A 19587-nucleotide genomic window follows, 5' to 3' on the forward strand; every position below is an offset into this window, starting at 1 on the left:
ATATTCATATTAATTTATTGTTTCATTTTAATTGAGCGAAGAGAAAATTAACAATAGTTGAAATAAAACATTGGTTTAGTTTTATAAACAAATAATTACAAAAATATCTTGTACATGTTCAACTATATATCGAGAATTAAATACTAGTGGTATAATAGCTAATGGTAATCAAATTAAGTAAACAAACTTAAACTTAAATATTCATTGAATAATCTTGTATTCTTAATAGGTATATGAATAGTAGTGTGATATAGTGAAAATACAGTATGCTCAACACGTGGTATCAGTATAAGATAAGTCATTTGAACTGACACATCCACAATCATAAAATAAGTTTCCCTTAGTAAATTGCTTTTTTAGAGCGCAAAGTTCCCAAACAAAAATATATTCTAAATTAACATTCTGGATGAGACTGGCTCAGTACCATAAGTGGCGAACATCAATCACATCACACAACTATTGTAGGACCAAAATCAACGTGCGTGCAGATGCAGTCATAAACTCATCATAAAGCTGGACATCTCCCTCGCACTTGCGGTCTCTAGCGATGCGATGCCGATTTCTCGTTTTATCTTTATTGCCCTACAGCTCGTTTTGCAAACTGGCCTTTCCTTCAAAATAAAATTTCTTATTGAATATAATTATTGTAGTTCAAAGAAGAAAGCAAGTCTAAATACTTAGTGAGTATGAGTTTGCGAGCACATTAAATGTTATAAAGCAGATATATTTTAACGGCCATAACAGCAATAATTAAGATATGTACACGAAATATGTAAAAACGATCATTAGATTCTAAGTAACAACTTTCAACATCAATGTAACATACAAAATAATGAGAAGATTTGTTTTGTATTTACGAACAGAATTAACAAATCTTGAAACAATGGAACAAGTAATATGTATTTCAAATAACTAAGAGAACTTTATGAAGATAGTTCATTTATACTGGGTGTCCCAAATACTGACACTAAGAGAATTGATAGACGACGAAGGAATATGCCGTGCCCCGGACGCCAGGCGATCGCGATTATTTAAGCGAAATTGAACTCTACGGAGTCCCGCGTAAGTCCCTATTGCATTGGCGAAGCTGTCGGCTGTAGTAGGCGCACGCGCAATAGGCGAATAATTATATTCCTGTCCCGCCGACGTTGACGGCGGTCAATGCCACTGCGAGCGGGACAGCCATATAATTATGCGCGTGCGATAAAGACAAATTCGTCGTGTTTAGCGTCCTTATTATTTTATCTGATACTTAACATTTCAACTGATCACAAAGTTTGATTCTCTATGACCAATCAAAGGGAATGCTACTAGAGGGTACAAATTAAATTATTTTCAAATAAAATATTTTAACTTAAATTATTAAGAACTGAAATAAATGTTACATGAAAGAAAAATGCAGCAGGGAATGCTACCCACAGTCCATGCGTTTCCAAGCTAAGGGTGTGCCCTGCACAATGCAAAACATGGCGTAAAGGGTACAAACACTACAATTCTTTGGACCTTTAAATTTAACATGAAAATAAAAGATGTAAAAAGGCAAATGTCAGTTTTTGGTTCACCTATAGAATAAAGTGTATGATTAAAGTAGGGTAACTTAACACTATAGTATAAGTTAAGGCACTGGTACTGACCATCTACCACTCGGGGGAACTGTCACCTAAATGTTTCATATCATCATTGATGATGATGGTGTGCGTGTTGTTTACTTTGTTATCATCCACATCAAAACTTATGAGATCTTCAATGTGGTTGTTTGATTTCTGAAAGCAAAATTACAGTATTAAAATAAAAAATTTACAATTTATTGATTTTGGATTAATGGAAACCAAAGGAAAAAATTCGACTTTCCATTAGAGAAGGGTGCTTCATCTGCAGAAAGGACCATTCTATTAATATTTCAGTTGGAATATCAGATAAAATGTTCCTTGTTGCACTTGAAACATAAGGATCATTCTGTGTGGAAAGCTACAAATGGTTACTAATTATTATTGAGCAAGATTTAGCCTTCAGATGGACCCTCAAATTAAATGGTGATTAACCTTTCGTATGCTTAGGAGCAGATCTGCTCCATATACATATATTCAACTTAAACATGAAGTTGTCACAATTGCTATTTATATGGCAATTTTTTATACATGAAGTGGTCACAATTGCTATTTATATGGCAATTTTTTGACATGCGCATATGAAAGGTTAAGTTTTCTTATCATTTCCTTCAAAATACCAAATTATATTCTTTTATTTTTTCTTTTTTATGTTTCTCTGTTTTGTATAATTTTCTATTTTTGTGTGCTAAGGAATAAATTATTTATATTCTATATAATTATATAAGTTCTGAGCACAAGCATTAAAGAAGAAATACACATGAATTTAATGTTTGGTTAATTAAAATTTCAAATCTGCTCTTAAATAGAATAACAAGACAAATTGACAATCTCCAACCAGTAGAGCAAGCGGGGTTCCGGTCAGGCTACTCAACAACAGACCACATCCACACAATGGAACAAATCATAGAACGATACAAAGAATACAACAAACCTCTCTATGTAGCCTTCATAGACTACACCAAGGCATTTGACAGCATCTCCCACAACGCAATCTGGAAGGCCCTCAATGACTGCAAGATAAACTCTAAATACATCAACACTCTAAGGAATATATATGAAAACAGTACTAGCAGAGTCAAACTCGAAACGAGGGGAAAAGAATTCAAAATAGGCAGAGGAGTCCGACAAGGGGACCCAATATCACCAAAGTTATTCATAGCTGTGCTACAAAGCATATTCTGTCAAATGGACTGGGATAAAAAAGGAATTAAAGTATTCGATAAACACTTAAGTCATTTGCGTTTTGCAGATGATATAGCTATATTTTCAGAAAATACCAGCATTCTACAAATAATGTTAAATGAGCTGAACGAGGAAAGCTGTAAAGTCGGATTAGAAATGAACCACACAAAAACAAAAATTATGACCAACGGAGCCCCTACAAAAATACACATACAAGGCAAAGAACTTGAATATGTAGACCATTACATATACTTGGGCAAGAGAATATCTTTCGACACTGACAGCAACAGCCAGGAGATAGACCGTAGAATCCATAACAGCTGGAGGAAGTACTGGAGTTTTAAAGAGCTTCTAAAAGGAAATTACAATCTAAAACATAAGAAAACAGTAATGGACACGTGCATTTTACCATGCCTTACATACGGTTCTCAAACTTGGGTGCACACAAACAAGAACAAATTAAAGATAAGAACCTGCCAAAGAGCCATGGAAAGGAGCATTCTCAGTATAAAACTAAAGGACAAGGTTAACAGCAAGTACATACGATCCAAAACAAACATCATAGATGGCCCTCGAGTTTGTGCTGAAACAGAAATGGAGATGGGCCGGCCACATAGGAAGATTGACAGATGACAGATGGACCAACAAAGTCACAAAGTGGCCAGGACCCCATGGCAAAAGGAAGGCGGGAAAACCCATAACAAGGTGGTCCAAGGACATTATAGCCACAGCCGGAGAAAATTGGCTAATCAAGGCAAAAAACCGAGAAAGGTGGAAAGATATGGAGGAGGCCTATACCCAACAGGGGTCCTTAAAATAGTAAAAATGGAAAACAATAATATTAGAAAACTTTTTTTTATCATGTAAAACTATTTAAGGAAAAATAAAGGCTTAAATAAATAAATAAAATAAATAATTAAAATTTCAAATACAAGGTTAACAGAGGTGTTTTAAAATAATAGTTTTATTTCATGAGTAACTATCGCGGTAACCGAAGACAATATTATAGAGGTGTTTTAAATTAATAATGTTCTTGGCTCTAGCAGGTAAATGTTTTAATGATACTTACACTTGTTGATGGCTGTGTGCTTGTCTTAGAAGCAGCCGCATAACTTAACTTGGGCTGTTTCACTGAACTTGATTTAAGTATAGGGCTGGAACTTCTCTCAGCCTCATTCTTAGATGGAGGAGAGTTGTCACGCTCAATCAGGTTGTTACTATGGAGCAGAACATTTGGGACACTCAAAATGTCCACTTGTGAAGGTGTAGCCAGTGCTTGCACGCATGCTTCAGCCATCTCTGCTTCTCTGTTCATGAACTTCTCCTCTAAACTTTTATTATAGCTCACTTGCAAGTCTTCACATTGCTTGTCAGACAGAATAGCATTCATTTGTTTAATTTCAGCTTCTAGCTCTCTGACTGTGCATTCATTCTTTGCTGCTATACGAGCTTCCTTAAGAAGCCGGACGTCTACTGCCTCCTGTATCCTCAGAATTGCTTCCGTTGTGTTGTTACTCTGCACATTGCTGTCCTTCACAATTTTGTTGAAAATGCTATGCGGTGATAACCTGTGGGGCTTCTTGTAGCCCGTCAACTTCTCCCCCAGATTTGCTGTCACATCCTCAATGTATTCATAAACGTCAAAGCAATTGATTTTACCAAATCTGTACGTAAATGTGTGTGTAGATGCAGAAGATGAAGTTTTGCTAGATAATATGCAGGTGGCAAAGTTTTTTCTTCCATGATGCTTTTCAAAATACTTCTGCAGTCCTTTGGATATTAATCTATCTCTAAACGTAGGCTTAACCGAACTATTCTTTCGGTATTTGTACCAACCAACAATTTCATTTGCAGTATTTGAAAGTAAGTTTGTTAGTTCATCCTCCTTTATCTTACCGGTTGGTAGGTAAAACAAAGACACGGAGGGTAGAGGTAGAACAGTTCTTATGACTATTTGAGTGTCTAACCGGGCGTTATCGCTTTGTGAGTCAGATATGTGATTAGTTATTTCAGAAGTCACGTCCCCAATCAGAAATCCCTCCTGCAAACAAAATATGTACCAGGTAAAACACTTTTCTAAATGAAACGTATAATTTGACTATAGTATACTTTCAAAAAGATGTAGTTAAATTTACCTGGCAATTTACTGAATTTACACATTCGTATAACAAAAAGGATAATGCGGTGCCGCTCAGTGACACTTTTTCAGTATATGCCATGTTGAGCAATAACTCATTAATTATATGGCAATTTAGCAGGTTAAGTTCTATGCAACCAATGTTGAAGAAATTAATTATTTATGTATTTGCTGATTTATTTTGCTACTTTATTAAAATGACGCGAAAAGTGAAAAATGTGACGTTTTGCGTTTTTGGTTGACAATTTGACATTTCATTTTTTTTAAACATACAGACCACAGACAGACAGACTGTACAGCCCATAGACGGTAGGATCCTATAGATGTTGCTATACGCGTGCGCCCGCGAGGGAAGGGACAGAACATACGCAATGCTACAAAATGATTGGTCGGGTATAGTTGGTCAAACCAAATTGGCAGTAAATAAGAACGAAAAAACTTTACTCATCCTTTTCTTTTCGGTGCTAGTACTATTGTAAGACAAATATAGTATGATTCTCTCTGTCTATGTTTGAAATGAGACAGTTCTTTGACAAACTAGATTTATTTCCCACCATAAACCATACTAAATTTGGACAAACAATAATAGCGCTTTCTCTGCTACTTCTACTGAAAGATACATAAGACTATCCCGTTCGGTCATTTCCTCCCACCCCTCATGCCTGATCCAGTTATACTAGATTCATGGTACATCTGTAAACGTACTGCAAATCGCTAATTTGACCGATCATTGATTTCATTACTCCTAGTTTTGGATTTTACATTTTTGTTGACAGTAAGAGAGCTTGACAGAAGTTGGTTCGCCGTACGTCCGTAAAGGACGCAGCTATAAGTGAGAGCGAGAAAGAGATATGCAGACCGGACCAAGGTCGCGCTTTGGTACGCCAGTCCGTGATATACGCAGTCTGTGGTCGCACTCTGACGTTTCTTTGACAGTCGCCGTTTTTCGGTCTGTCACTGTCATTTTTGTCAGTTTCCATATCATGAAACAGGATCCTACCATCTATGGTTTCCATGTAGTACATTGGCAGTATAGTAGAATATTACTAAAATTTGCGTACTTAAATTGTTATTCAAGCTAATTATAATACTAGTTTTAAAGAAGTAATTTAGACAGTGTTGATTTTTATCGAGATGTAAAAAGGTTTTTAATAGGTAAGTCATATTGCTTTTATTTGTCAGTGGGTCAGTTCGAAAGGCTAAAATTAGTATTTTTTTTGAACGACAATCGACAATCTGGTTAAGCTATATGATCTCACATACAGGGCCGGATTTAGAAGCGTGGAGGCCCCGGGGCAACAACGGAGTGGAGGCCCCCTGGCCCTAAATTACTTTTACGAAGTCTATTGTGGGTGTTGTGGGAGCCCCTCTTTTGTGGATGCCCGGGGCAGTGGTCCTCCCCTAAATCCGGCCCTGAGCACATAAGTTAGATAATAACAGGCAACATATTTATCTAGCTGATTATTTTGTAACCAAAAAAGTACCTATATCTGGCCGCGCTCATATTAATATATAATGATGTCTGTTTTTTTAAGGTACAAAGCACTAAGCTGTATGTTTAGACTTACGAAAATAGTCGTTCTTCCAAAGAAATACCCAAGATTTTTATACTCGCATTTTACTCTGAAGTATAAGTTGCCCCTTAGCCGGCTTTCAACCATGGATGACTGTAAAGCTAAAGAATGCTTGACCACTCCAGACAAGCACATGTCGAAGAAGTATTACCGGCGTGCAGAACACAGGTATGTTTTTCTATTTTGTTACATAATTAACTACTTTGAATTCCAGTCAGCTGCCAACCAACTTGAGCAAAAAATCAAGTCCACATCCATATAGTACAATAGGTTTTGAGTCTAACTTTTTCAATTAGTGGTTCAACTACTTGGTTTTTGATTTTGGTTCTTGGTTGATGATCAACCAGCATTTCTGATACTCGGAGAAATAGGTTTGATGTCTATCAATCAAATTATATTACTTTCTCGAACAAGATGGGAGGATGAACTCAAACTCACAGCGGGCCCGAACTGGAGAAGAGTGGCCCACGACAGACCTCAATGGAAAGAGGTAGAGGAGGCCTTTGCCAAGCGGCACACTGGGCTACGATAGATAGATAGATAGATAGACTTTCAAGTATTTTATAAAACACAAAAGGCCACTTGTTTTTTTGCTACTGTGTAGTTTAGTTTGAAGACTTAAGAATTTTGTTGCCAAGCAAAACAGTAATACAATTAGATAGCTTCATCATGTATCTGTTTGCCCAGATAATATTTTATGATTATGACATATTTGTACAATATTCAACTTGGTGATAAAAAAACGACTAGATTTTGTATTTTACAGGTTGTCATCTAATCAATTGTCGGTAGAATTGGTCATACTGGTTCATTTTGATATTTTCTTCTCCAGAGTTTTCATATTCACAATTAACCCTTTCTAGGGCACCCTATATGATATGGCAAAAATTACCACCCTATTATGACAAATATTATCTTTTTTTTGTATTTTTTCTTACCTTGTACTTAGTTTTTTTTTTTGCCGTTCGGTTTTGCTCTAGTTTCGGCCGAAACCGATCCTTCGGCCTAAACATGATTATTATGCCGAAACCAAAACCCAAACTTTGGTCGGACACTACTGAAAATACAGTTTAGGCGCGGCCGAAAGTTTCTGTAGTTTTTTGCCCGAAACCGAATCTTTTCGGCCGAAACATGATTTTTATGTCGAAACGAAACCTACCGAAGCCAAAACTTCGGTTGGACACTAATAATTTTACTAGCTAGTGTTTTATTTAGTTAAAAACTAAAATGTACTGAAAATATTCCACTACGTTGATAAAACGACGCAGTACGTCAAATTGGCTGTTCAAATACATGCCAAACAGATAAAGATCCAACAAACAAAAGATAGGCTTGCGTAAGTAAGTAAGTAAATTATTATCAGTATATTATGGGCCTTGCAAAATTATCTTTGATCACCATTACTCTCGGTGGTACACGAGAACTTGGTCTATTCTTTACTTACACTCCACATTTTTATTTCATTGTACCACAGTTGTAGATTTTTTAGATTTCTACTATTTTTATTAATGAAAAGCTTATGTTTACAAGGACAGTCAGCAAAATTATTAGCATAGCTAAAAGTTTTCCTGTCTGTGCCTAGTGGATATTTTCTACCCTCCTGAAGAAAGGAACAAATAGGAATACCTATTTATTCCTTTCTTTACGAAATATTTTGGTGATAATATTGAGGCTTTTTGGTGTCAATATCTATAAGCCCGCAATTTTAGAAAAGTTAAGCCTTTTTATAAGATAACTCACTTTGCTGTCAAGGCAGGCCTGCGTATTTAGAATTAAAATCTGGTTGCTATCGCCTGTCTTCGCAAAGATATTGGGGTCTCAAAATAAATCTTGAAGGGTAAATTATTAAAATACCTAAATACATTGCATTATATTCTATTTTGAACTATGTACTTATAGGTACTTATGTCTACATCTTCTTATTCATATCTATAGTAATCTATACCTACACTAGTATTACTCGTTGATTAAAATCTCTATAATATCAAGATTATCAAGATAAGGCAGATAAGAATAAATGACTAATAACCATTCTCACCTGTTGCTAGGACGTAAATATCAAAAACACTTTCTATTACGCTAATTATACCAAAATGGTTACGAGGTCGAAACCGCGGCAAAATGCTAATTATATTAACGTACCATTCAAACTCATGAATACTTGTATGCTAATCTATAATGAAATTAAATCTATGATGACGTTAAAAGGTCTGCTAGTAATCAGCGGGCAAGAGTTTATCATCCACGAGGGTCATTTTACTGCGCGGGAGTTCGATCGCCGGCAGTACTAACTTGTAATCTAAACGACTCACACGTCCAATTCGATATTTAAATTTTAAATTTGATGCAATAATGCCTGACGCGTTCGAGAGTGCGTATCCGCTGTCGCCGACGGTGAATCCGGAGGAGCTTCGCGCACGCGCAAACTCCTCCTCCAAAAAGAAGCGGCCATCCGTGACGTTCTACGCCGGCGATGAAGCCGTAGAAGTACCAGATAAATCTATTGTCGGCATAGACAAGCCGTTGACAAAGACGTCAAACGACAGGAGTGAGGTTGAACTGGATACGTACGCGGAGTCTCTGACCAGCATGCACAGCCGTTGGTTTGACAAGCGCGCGGCCGAGCACAGGTATATATACATATGCATTTGCACGTGTGGTGTATTTATGAACCGGTAAACTGGCGCGTGTACTAATAATGTTCCCGATACGTGATTCTATGTCAACTCGCTCGTATTATTAATTTCAAGGCCAGGCCAAATAAATAACCCGCTAATTTTAGTCTACATAGTATGTCACTATAATCACTACTAAGTTTTTAAAAGTTATGGTAGGTAATTGACTTCTCTTTCTGAAATCGCTTAGTAAAGGTCGAATTTTACCATTGATGTAAGTCCGATACTCTTCTTCTACTTAGCGTTATCCCGGCCTTACAAAATAAGATTTTTTTTTGTGATTTCCCATGCGAATATTTCGAGCGCTGGGGCCAGATCCGGGCTGTAGGGTGAACCAGCCTTTCGAAGCCGCACTTGTTAAGAGACAACATGGCTCTTGTGAATAGGGATTGCAGAACCGGTACTGTTTCAAAGAACCGGGATTTTCGGTACCAGGCAAGGACGGAACCGGGATTTCCCGGTACTTTCGGTACCGGTATTTCCCGGGAGCAAACCCTACTTGTGAACCGGTGCATTGTCGTGCAACAGCAACACATCCTTTGACAGTTTTCCCCGCCTTTTTTCGCTAATGGCTTCACGTAGTCTTTCTAATAGCATTGCATAATATGTCCCAGTTATGGTAACACCCTTGTCCTTGTAGTCGATCATGAGAATTCCTTTTAAATCCCAAAAAATCGTAGCCATCACCTTTCCGGCCGATTCTGATACCCCGAACTTCTTCGCCACTGCATACTCTTGTTTCAACTCAAGATTAAAATGTTGAACCCAAGTCTCATCTCCAGTCACAATTCGTTCCAATATGTGGGCAGGATTGTCACCGCACAGATTCAAAAATTGCTTCGATGCTTCAACTCGTTGTTGCATTTGCTGCGGTTTGAGCATTCTCTACCCACCTAGCACTCACTTTCGTCATGTCATGGCAAGATGTAGGATCCTCCAATTGTTGTATCTGATACACCAACTTATGCAGCTAATTGTTTTTTTTTAAGTCGAGCATCATCTAGTACGAGTTTTTCAACTTTTTGAACGATATCCGAAAATGTGACTTCGATCGGCCGTCCTGGGCGAGGGTCGTCTTCAATTGACTCTCTGTCATATTTGAAGAGGCCATACCACTTGTAAATCATGGTTTTAGCAGGACACTGGTCCCCGTAGACGGCTTTCATTTCATTAATTATAAGTCGCGGAGGTTTTCCTTGCTTCGATATAAAATTTTATCACGCCACGATATTCAATTTGCTCCATAGTCGCACGTTTATTCTAAAGTAATTTGTTTTATCTTTAAAACAAATGACGGTTTTGAATTGACATTTACCTAAAAAAAAATCTAAAGAGCTGATAACAGATAAGCAGAGAGGATTTGTGCAATTTTACCTCCTTCTACTTCATTCCGCGAATATTTTTACCTGCCCTCGTACCTTGGCATGTTATTGTTAGGAGATTTACAATAGAGTCCAGTGAACCATGTTGTCCATGTTTGAGCTCGAGGCTTGAGGAAAAAACGGAAGTTCCACTTCCATTCTTTTCAGTCATTCCTTTGTTGTCAGATTATTCGCGCTCGATTCGTGTAGAGCGTTCTAAATCTCCTCTTCGAATTGTCTGCCGTGAAAATCTTCGTCCTAAGATTTTAGGTACTCAAACACTTGAGTGATTTCGATCACAAAGTTGTTTGTCTGTTGCAAACAGATTTAGGGTGAAATTCTATCGTCAAAATCCTTGTTATACTATATATTGTAGGTATTCACAGTATTGCACGGGCGTCCATGTCTTTTACATTTTGCGTTACAAACAACCCTTGAGTTAGCAATAATTACCAAGAGATGAAAATATGCCAAAATTAATTTAACAACCAATTTTAAGTACACGTACTTACTTATTAAAACAGTTAAGCATGCAATAAAGTTAAAATTTCATGTAGACAAGTAACTAAATTGACAACGTCAAAAATCCTCTCGTTATGTTCAATAGATTTAGATATTTATTCTCATAATATAAAATTACAATATACATTATCCATAAACTGATTTATATTATGATCGTCAGTACATATAATTTACACTATTCGATAAATTCAAAAATACAATTTAATTACATAATTTACATTACATTATCAAATAAATTCAAAAAAACAATTGAAAAATGTCTGAGTAAGTAATCATATGTCAACAATTTTATCCATTTATGTCTAAACAAAAATTCGGGAGCTCGTAACTTATTACGAGTACCTATCCTAATGATCGTCATGTTCTAAATAAAAACAGGCCAAGTGCGAGTCGGACTCGCGCACCGAGGGTTCCGTACTTTTTAGTATTTGTTGTTATAGCGGCAACAGAAATACATCATCTGTGAAAATTTTAACTGTCTAGCTATCACGGATCATGAGATACAGCCTGGTGACAGACAGACGGACAGCGCAGTCTTAGTAATAGGGTCCCGTTTTTACCCTTTGGGTACGGAACCCTAATAAAAACTAGGTACAAAACAATTTATGAAAAACATGTCAAACAGTTTAAAAAATTAATTTACAATGTGGAATGTCGAGGTCATAAACTCATTTACTGAATAAAATGGATTTTCCAATAAAAGGACTCGGTTGACGGCTTGACACTCAAATGTTTCGTCAGATGGTTCTGTATGTAATTCAGCGGGTAGACGCTCGTAGTATGTATGCTCGTAGTAATACTCGTAAGAACTATTATATAATATGTGGTAATACTTGCTGTTGTACCTAAAGAAATTCTAATTTTAGTATAAACACAGAATAAAAAGTCTAAATTTGTCCACACTCGCTCTTCATCTCTCAACCTTTCAGCACCCAATGATGTAATCCAAGCAAGAAGGTCACGATCACGTACACAACTTTCATGAAGACTATAAACTTAACTACATCACACCATAAATGATAAGGAGCGCTGAATGTTTGTAGTAGTAATTGGGACAACTGTGGAATATAATCGCACATTGCATCATAAAGGTTCTTATCGCGCGGCGGACAATGACGCCACCAAGTTTATTCAGCGTTAATTGTATAATGGAATTTTACGTCATTTTTCGGGTTCAGGTTCCGTACCCAGAGGGTAAAAACGGGACCCTATTACTAAGACTCCGCTGTCCGTATGTCTGTCACCAGGCTGTATCTCATGAACCGTGATAGCTAGACAGTCGAAATTATCACAGATGATGTATTTCTGTTGCCGCTATAACAACAAATACTAAAAAGTACGGAACCCTCGGTGCGCGAGTCCGACTTTCACTTGGCCGGTCTTTTCCACATGTGAAGTTTCCTGTTGATTATTTGTAGAGATGTGAAGTTTCCTGTTGATTATTTGTAGAGATGCAACGGATAGTTGTTTGGCCGGATACCGAATGTTCGGCCTGACCATCAGCCGAATATTCGGTATCCGGCCGCCAACCACCAACCATTGTTACGCATTGTGCAGATTTTGACCTGTTTTTAGGGTTCCGTACCCAAAAGGGTAAAACGGGACCCTATTACTAAGACTCCGCTGTCCGTCTGTCTCTCTGTCTGTCCGTCTGTCACCAGGCTGTATCTCATAAACAGTGATAGCTAAACAGTTGAAATTTTCACGGATGGTGTATTTCTGTTGCCGCTATAACAACAAGTACTAAAAACAAAATAAAATGAATATTTAAGGGGGGCTCCCATACAACAAACGTGATTTTTTGCCGTTTTTTGCGTAATGGTACGGAACCCTTCGTGCGCGAGTCCGACTCGCACTTGGCCGGTTTTTAAGTTAGAAATGAGTGCGCGTGATGTTTCAAATGCTTTAAAATAATAAACGAGTACGATTATGACCGTGACGTCCGTGATTGTTTCTTCAAATAAGGGCCGGATACGTCGGATACCGGATAGTAACCGAATATCCGGTGCATCTCTAATTATTTGTTTGCTATCAATTACTGTTATTAACATGCGTTTCGTGTAATTCGTGTTACTAATGACAGTAATGACTAATGACATGACAATATAAAGCAAAGTTCAAGCCACTGTTTGTCGGTTTGATTGCGCTTGGAAAAGGATCCATCGATTTAAATAGGGTTTTTTACGGGTTAAAAAATGTTACCACGACAAGAAGTGTTATTCTGAAAAATAAAACATTCTTCGAGATACAGCCCGTTGACCCACAGAAGAATGGACGGTGGACGGGGGGTTCGTTTGTTACCCTTCCATAATTATACATAGTTGTGCCTTGTGCCCCGACGTGTCGGAAGCCGGTTGTGCCGGTCTCGAGAACCCAAAATCAGTCGTTTGTTTTATGCAAATCGTCGGCATTGATCCCTTTCTCGCATCGCATCCCGGATAAAATGAGATTAATGAGCATTTGAGATTAATGAGCATTTCTTACGCAATTCTGAACACGTGCCTTGAATAAATAGGTTATTTTACTTATTCTTTCTCAATTTACGACTCTATTTTAGCTTCCTTTTGCACGAGTAATGTTAAGCAACAACAAACAAATATAATGGTAAAGTACCGGCCAGTAGTATATCGCTTTAAACAACTTTTTTAATGCATCAATTTTTAAGCAGGTATTTTTAGCTTCAGGGCCCCGTGCTATGGTGATGGTTTATTTAAAAAAAACCGGACAAGTGCGAGTGCGAGTCGGACTCGCCCACCGAGGGTTCCGTACTTTTTAGTATTTGTTGTTATAGCGGCAATATTACATCATCTGTGAATATTTCAACTGTCTGGCTATTACGGTTCATGAAATACAGCCTGAGTGGTGACAGACAAACAGACAGACGGACAGTGGAGTTTTAGTAATAGGGTCGGGAGTTCGGGACACTACGGAACGGGTCGGGGAACTGGTCTTACGTACGGAACCCTAAAAAACAGTATAAAGTTCGATGTATACATAGGTATAAGAAACAAATAGGATTGGTTGTTGTTAACATTGAGGGCATCTAATGAAATCAATCTATTCAAAAAAGGTTTCGTGCTCTGAATGACGAGTAATTTTAGGATAAGGAAGAGTTTTATGGAATTATCATATAACGTGGATCGTGTCATGAATTACCCTGCAGGAGAGCCGTGTTGTATTGTCGCTGCATCAGCTGAGCACCGCCTGTCTATCCCACGCCTTATAAAACGCCTCTCCTTAGTAATAACCAGTATAAAAGAGACACCGACGGTTATTATAAACTATGTGTAATCAGAGTTCACTCCCATACTGGTTCGTCGAAAGAGGCGCTAGGTAAACGTTGGAAACAAAGAGTGAGGGGGGATTAAGATATTATTGCATCCGCTCACTGAACGCGGGCGAGTCAAACACTTTAACCAAACGGTGTAACTGCGTTGCCTAATAGCGCAAAGTGACTACGGAACTTGAAGCCATGGTAACGCTGGTTCGTTTGATTCGCCTATTAGCGATTGAGACAATACCACTGTTTGTAGTTAGGCACAGCGTCGCGGCGTCAAGCGTCAGTAAACGCGCACTCGCCCAGCCGCCTTGCCGCGTCTTATCGCTCTCGCGAAACACGATAATCTACAGTATCAACGATCTTGATTAAGCTCAACGTGGACGTGAAGTGTTTTATTGGTGCGACGATCTGTAGTTAAACAGCGACAAAAGTTGGCGTGCCATTGCTCTGTTTACGTTCGTGACTACGCATAATTTTGTTTATTTGTGAAATTCTGTACCGGTTTTCCGATTGCATTATGCGTTTCAGCTGGTTATTATTTTGCTCAAAAACTAATATGAGAAAAGTGGAACAACCTGTTATTGCACCATTTTGAAGTCTTTGTAATGAGATGTTTATCCTTGTATAGAGTTAACTCTGATTATTAGTACGTTCCAAGAAGCGACGTCATTATGCATTAGTCATTTAATTTTTTAGTTTGATATTTCCACTAGTTCTAGAATTTCTTTTTTAGTCCATAAGCGTGCTCTCAAAACACTTGAGTTATCAAGAATTATTAAAAATGTCAACTGTGTATTTTAAGTAGAGATGCCCGGAATAGTGGTTTTGGCTGAATACCGAATATATGGCCGGCCGAAGCGCCGAATATTCGGCATGACATGCGGACATTTTGAGTCACAATTGTTATGAAAACTGTACGCCAACAAAGCACAACGTTTTGCTAAGATATATTGTTGTTGAGCAGAATAAAATTAATGAATGTAGTTAATCAAATCAGTCCCATGATAAAATAAAATATTTGTAAATCAAAATACATAATTAAGTATGTTAAAAAAAGGGTCTTCGTATTTAACAACTTAAAGAATACATTTTAAATACTAAATATACCTAGCTTTTGGTTATTTTTATTGTGTATTTTTTCTTTTTAGGTAGGTGCAACAGATATTCGGTATTCGGCCAACCAAATAGTAGGCACCATTCGGCATAGTGGCCGAATAGGCCGAATACAGAATTGATGCCGAATATTCGTGGCATCTCTAATTTTAAGTTGTTTGTAAGTGGCAACTTTACTGCCCAAATAACATAATTATCACCTTTGTGTTGTGTTGAAATCGGTATTTTTTAGATACATCTATGTAGAGTCAGACCAAGCGAACTCTGCGGTGTTATATTAAACGTCAACCTTATATGAAATTATGACGTTTAAAATAGCACTCGCACAGTCTGAGCTATCATAATCAGTTATGCAGAGTTAGCTTGGTCTGACTTCAAACAGGTCTTCGCTAAGTATAGGTTATATAATTGGGATCCCGTTGTTTAACATAATTATTGAAAGTCATAATGTATTGTCAGATTATCATTAGTCATAATTCTGAAACCGTTAACATTTCAGGATTTCGTAAGGTTATCCTGCAGATAGGTTAGGTTAGGTTTGTTTTATGGCAATCCTAAAAAGTTACTCGTTTCTGGGAAAAACCAAATTACGACTAACGAAAATTCGGACAAACAATACATTATGTTATGAGTTAAAACTATGAGAAACAATAATTGCCGGTTTACACCTGTATTAAAATTGCAGACTTCTAAAACCTGCAGCAGGTGTTGTGTAGTGTTGAACAATGTAAGAGACGTTACTTGACCGATGACATTTTGGTATAAAATGGTTATTTCAGATTTTTTTGAATGATGTTTCTTATTTCAGACATGATAATGATAGACTCGGCTATATGAAAATATTCATTCTTTGTTTGTTATTCGACGATTCGGCGCATTGTCTCACGCCGGTGCTAATGACTTCATATTATATAAACAAAACAAAGGATACGTGGTGAATAACTGCTAATGTTTTGTTGATATGTGTACGTTTTGTTTCACTGCGAATGGCAGACTTTGATCAAAACAGTCCATTCCATAGTAGGTAAATAGTTTTCCTCCCTTTCCTTTCCTTACTACAATAGTACCAGTGGTTCAAGGAAGTTTTACACTTTAGGGAATGAAATTAATGGTGATGATTTGTATTGAAACAATTTTTAATAAATTTTGTTAACGGTGTTCTATTAATGCTTAGACATCTGATATATTTATCTATACTATCAAAATACAAATAAATCCGACCATTGCAAGCTACTGAGAATCCGTCTGTAAGATTTGATTAAACACATTATAGTAATTAGTTGCTTGTAAACTACTAATTGTTAACAAGTTTGGGAACAAATCAAATTATTTTATTAAATATTTTGATTTGTGTTTTACTAATTGTTATTTTGTCCTTAGTTCGGAATTATAATAACTATTCAATGTAAATATCATTGTAGCTCTGCAAAGCTATGTAAAAAACCGGCCAAGTGCGAGTCGGACTCGCCCACCGAGGGTCCCGTACTTTTTAGTATTTGTTGTTATATATAGCGGCAACAGAAACACATCATGTGTGAAAATTTCAACTGTCTATCTATCACGGTTCATGAGATACAGCCTGGTGACAGACAGACGGACAGCGACGTCTTACTAATACGGTCCCGTTTTTACCCTTTTTTGTACGGAACCCTAAAAAATGATTATCAGCAAACAAATCTACCTATTTTTATTTAGGTACTTTAGGCACCTACAAAAATTCAGTTTACATGCGTGCTGTTTTCCGTGCTTTTGTGACATTTAAAGTTAAAAACCCTCGCTGCGTCTATAGCGAACAACTCGCGAACGCGAAGCGGCGCGGCGCGGCGGGCCCTCGGCGTTCGCGTTCGCAACGAGATCGCCCACGTAGGACACTTCTAATTTCTATAGGTATCAAAGGATTGATTCACCCCGTTCCGCATCGCTTCGCTTCGCGTTCGCCTGTTGTTCACCTACGTAGTATGCTGCGTAACTGTAGAGGTTAATCCTAACTATTTAGGATTAATTAGGGGTTAGGTTTAATTTATAAATCGGGTCGACATGAGTTAATTCTTGTGGTGTTACTACACTAATTAATCTAATTATCAATTTCATTAAGTATAAAAATACAGTAAGTAGTTACTAACAAGTCTAACAACTTTCTGTTGCGAGTGCTGGCGATAGTTCAGTTTCAGTAGCCCCTCTGTGAGAGTGGTTAATGTCAGTACCTACATAATATAATATCGATTGCGAGTCCTGGCATTCTTCCCATGTGCCCTGCAGCCCGGCCGGCAGGAACTGAAACCTATCATGTCACACATTCACATGACAAGGCAACACATTTTTTTATGATAATGATGCTTACATTAGGTATACCTACTAGAAATTAATACATAACATTGGCAGTTAGGACGCGCACGTAAGTCACAGTATCAAATTCAGTTAGACAGGTCTTTACTACTTCACCTTGCCACTGTCAAGGATATCCACTCTTTCGAAAGCTTGCTTACTTCACAATAGCTTTCGGAGCCAGTGTAACTTGGTCGCGCGACTCGTAACGACTAAAAGTAGGTAATCAAAGGTAAAGGTTATACTGGCCGACTCTTTCAAATACGACTGTAGTAACAAAGTTGCTCCTACGTGGATACGTTGTAAACAGAACAAAGCAAACGCACGCGTTTATTGCGGCTACTGAAATTATATCAGCTGTTTTAATTATTTACAGCCAGACTATCGGACTATCAAAACGTTTTTGTTACATTATTGTGAGTGTAAACTATAGTTCGAATGTGCCATGAAGTTCCAAGACATGGCCAATGGAAAATGTGAGGTGTTTATGGAGAGCTCCAGCTCTAATGGCGCGTCGTATGGGAAAGGAGACAGACACACGGCAGCGCCTAATGAGTAAGTTATACCTGCTTGAAGAGGTTCTGTACGTCTTCCATAAGAGCGTAAGAGGTCTTCTCCGAGACCACGGGGACCACGCCGTCCTTGAAACGTCGGGAGGTAAATCTTAAAACTTAAATACGCGATTAAGTCCCGTTTTACAATTTATAAATGTTTTGTACGTAATAGAGATTTGGTACGTAATTGTAAGTACTTGGATGCAAATAAAGATGATGTCTATCTACATACCCATCTCTATCTCTAGATCTCTACAGAAGTTCGTATCGTTGTTGTTAAATATCTTACTAAACAATCTACGAACAGTTACTTCTTACAAAACTTAGTAATTCAGGGAATAGAAATAGATGTCTTTGTCACGACCAAGGCCTATATCTATCAGATCTGCTTGGGGTGTCCGATTAGATATCATAAATGTGTCATCATCGCGATGAGTCGATGACGCATAGTTTTTTGTCACAAGTTTTCCAAGCGATTATTCCATATATCCAGGCATTAACGTTGTCATTCGAACACTGTTGCCATGCGCCTCCATATTATTTATCTGGACAAGCTACCCACAGGCGTTAGTTAAATCCGGACGCACCTGACGGCGGACACTCATGACGTCCGCTGCATTTGGTACGGCTTGACAAATGTACGTGACGGCATTTAGGCTGGCATAGATGATAGAATTTCCGGACTTTTTAAGGAGTCGTGCTGCTGAAATAACATACACCTTATCATTAGGTTTAGGTGATATAGGGAAATATGAATGCCCTCTAAAACATATTCGATTGTAAACTATAAAGGAAGTTCCAATTTTTCAAGCACTTAATTGAGATTATGAAAAACTTTTTCGGAAGGAGTTCTTCGGTCACATTGTCTGAAAAGAAGGCTCATAACATAAGGCTTGAACAAGTAGGTACTAGGTACCTAAGAATCACCTTACTTACTTACTTCCGTTGAACCTAAGAGAAAAATCTCTTAGGTTAAATAATTCGACCGCCATCGCCGAGTTATATCCTTTCCTATTTTCTACCCAGAGAAATCAAGCGCAAGATCTTAATCTTGACAATAGTTCCAAGAAATGTCGATTTTTTGAAGCACCGTAGCAAGTTACAATCATATAAGTGCCAGTTTTGTCTTTATTATAAGCCTGATAGCATACGAAATACATCTGTATTATTAAATACGTGTTTAGAAACACAATCAGTCGACGAGAATAGCCTCCTGAAATAAGGTTTGTCATCATAGTAGAATGGATATAGGCT

General features: G+C 37.6%; 2 protein-coding genes across 4 annotated transcripts in view; one reads left to right on the plus strand and one right to left on the minus strand.

Annotated features, from left to right (window-relative positions):
• Positions 1-3: 3 nt before the first annotated feature.
• On the minus strand, positions 4-5169 carry LOC134744995 (BRCA1-A complex subunit Abraxas 1-like). Its single transcript, XM_063678952.1, has 3 exons — positions 4928-5169; positions 3862-4833; positions 4-1763 (listed from the first exon to the last, which is right to left on the minus strand). Exons 1-3 carry the CDS (start codon positions 5009-5011, stop codon positions 1638-1640), a joined length of 1182 nt encoding a protein of 393 aa, XP_063535022.1. The 5' UTR covers positions 5012-5169; the 3' UTR covers positions 4-1637.
• Positions 5170-5939: 770 nt separating this feature from the next.
• Positions 5940-19587, plus strand: part of LOC134744567 (cytosolic purine 5'-nucleotidase) — a 30682-nt gene continuing 17034 nt past the window's right edge. The window contains exons 1-2 of one of the 3 annotated variants that reach the window (XM_063678407.1): positions 5940-6084; positions 6465-6671. In XM_063678407.1, coding sequence (XP_063534477.1) covers positions 6484-6671 — 188 coding nt within the window. In that variant the 5' untranslated portion in view covers positions 5940-6084; positions 6465-6483. Of the gene's footprint in view, positions 6085-6464; positions 6672-8726; positions 9134-14638; positions 14740-18155; positions 18335-19587 lie in introns of those variants that run through there. The other 2 variants (XM_063678408.1, XM_063678406.1) reach the window with 2 other exon arrangements.

Source organism: Cydia strobilella, chromosome 10 (genome assembly GCF_947568885.1).
Source record: "Cydia strobilella chromosome 10, ilCydStro3.1, whole genome shotgun sequence".
Lineage (NCBI taxonomy): Eukaryota > Metazoa > Arthropoda > Insecta > Lepidoptera > Tortricidae > Cydia > Cydia strobilella.